A 2,304-nucleotide genomic window follows, 5' to 3' on the forward strand; every position below is an offset into this window, starting at 1 on the left:
TCGGATTTTGAGGTGTGATTTTGGGCATTGTTCCCGTTGCAGAGCCTCCAACTCAGTACTCCATCTCTGCCAGCAATTCTGTAAGCTAGACAATGGATGGTAATAAATCCCTCTTCTTCAACCAAACACCTTTGGCTTCTAAGAGCACTGACTGCTAAATCCTCCTACCAAAATTCCCCCATAAATAATGATGACAAATATTTACTGTTTTAATTGGTAGCACAAAATGGTGTTTTGTGTGAAAAGAGCAACCTGGTATGCTACTTACAAGTCAAACTGTCTTGATAAACGCCTATTATGGGTCTAACATCTTGCAATAACTTTTGTTCCTCCAAAGCAATTCAATGGTATGGTTATCCATTAAACAAATTATAAGGCGGGCGTAATAGTGCGGGTCGCAGGCTTGGAGAACTTCCGAGGCGGCGGTGGCGCCGGCGACGACGAGGACAGCAGGAGCGGGCCCTGGGCTTTTCGCTCACCATGCCGACCGTGGAGGAGCTTTACCGCAACTATGGCATCTTAGCCGATGCCACGGAGCAAGTGGGCCAAATGAAAGTTCTTGAGAGGTCAAAAATGTCTTTCTCGAGGCGAAAATCTGCAGTTAATTTAGGAAGAGTGCTTGGGAGACGGAAGTTTGTGAAAATGAAGAAAGGCTCTTTCGTCCAGACTTTAGTGAGGACTTACGGTTTCATTATTCACATAAAGATGCCTATCAAGTGATATTGGATGGTGTCAAAGGTGGTACCAAGGAAAAAAGATTAGCAGCTCAGTTTATTCCGAAATTCTTTAAGCATTTTCCAGAATTGGCTGATTCTGCTATCAATGCACAGTTAGACCTCTGTGAGGATGAAGATGTATCAATCCGACGGCAAGCAATTAAAGAGCTGCCTCAATTTGCCACTGGAGAAAATCTTCCCCGAGTGGCAGATATACTAACCCAACTCTTGCAGACAGATGACTCTGCAGAATTTAATTTAGTGAACAACGCCCTATTAAGTATATTTAAGATGGATGCAAAAGGGACTTTAGGTGGCTTGTTCAGCCAAATACTTCAAGGAGAGGACATTGTTAGAGAAAGGGCAATCAAATTTCTTTCCACAAAACTTAAGACTTTACCAGATGAAGTCTTAACAAAGGAAGTAGAGGAACTTATACTAACTGAATCCAAAAAGGTTCTAGAAGATGTGACTGGAGAAGAATTTGTCCTGTTCATGAAGATACTTTCTGGGTTAAAAAGCTTACAGACAGTGAGTGGAAGACAGCAACTTGTAGAGTTGGTGGCTGAGCAGGCTGACCTGGAACAAACCTTCAATCCCTCGGATCCTGACTGTGTGGACAGGCTCTTACAGTGCACTCGGCAGGCATTTCCCCTCTTCTCTAAAAACGTGCATTCCACAAGGTTTGTGACTTACTTCTGTGAGCAAGTTCTCCCTAACCTTGGTTCCTTGACTACCCCAGTGGAGGGTCTTGATATACAGTTGGAGGTATTGAAACTGTTGGCCGAAATGAGTTCATTTTGCGGTGACATGGAAAAGCTAGAAACAAATTTAAGGAAACTGTTTGATAAGTTATTGGAGTACATGCCTCTCCCTCCAGAAGAAGCAGAAAATGGAGAGAATGCTGGTAATGAAGAGCCTAAGCTGCAGTTCAGCTGCAGTACTTTGCACGGGGCCTGCAGGTTTATATCAGACAACTTCGCTTGGCTCTCCAGGGTAAAACGGGTGAGGCTTTAAAAACAGACGAGAACAAGATTAAAGTTGTTGCATTGAAAATAACAAATAATATCAATGTTTTAATCAAGGATCTCTTCCACATTCCTCCTCCTTACAAGAGCACAGTAACATTATCCTGGAAACCTGTACAGAAGGTTGAACTTGGGCAAAAGAGAGCCAGTGAAGATACAACTTCAGGTTCACCACCCAAGAAATCTTCAGCAGGACCAAAAAGGGATGCCAGGCAGATTTATAATCCTCCTAGTGGAAATATAGCAGCAATTTGGGCAACTTTAATTATGAGCAGAGAGGAGCCTTCAGGGGAAGTAGAGGTGGCCGAGGTTGGGGAGCACGAGGAAATCGTAGTCGGGGAAGACTCTACTGAACAAGATGTCACATTCTTCAGCATTGCCATGAGCTTAATATACTAAAATTGTACTTCTCATTGGATTGCCGGGGATATCCCTTTAAAAAGACTGCTGCCTTCAGCTAAAAATTTAATGTTCTTTATACCTTTGTATGTATGATCTACTTTTGTAACAGACCATGGTTGTGTCCAAGGTAAAAACCACAATGATATTTTTGGATGCTT

General features: G+C 42.8%; 1 protein-coding gene across 1 annotated transcript; it reads left to right on the plus strand.

Annotated features, from left to right (window-relative positions):
* Positions 1–385: 385 nt before the first annotated feature.
* Positions 386–2,304, plus strand: LOC102535697 (apoptosis inhibitor 5-like). The gene is given in 4 exon segments (XM_015244888.3): positions 386–555; positions 678–1,647; positions 1,650–1,979; positions 1,982–2,304. Coding segments are annotated over 4 exon segments (1,491 nt in total). The 5' UTR covers positions 386–480; the 3' UTR covers positions 2,098–2,304.

Source organism: Vicugna pacos, chromosome 3 (genome assembly GCF_048564905.1).
Source record: "Vicugna pacos chromosome 3, VicPac4, whole genome shotgun sequence".
NCBI lineage: Eukaryota > Metazoa > Chordata > Mammalia > Artiodactyla > Camelidae > Vicugna > Vicugna pacos.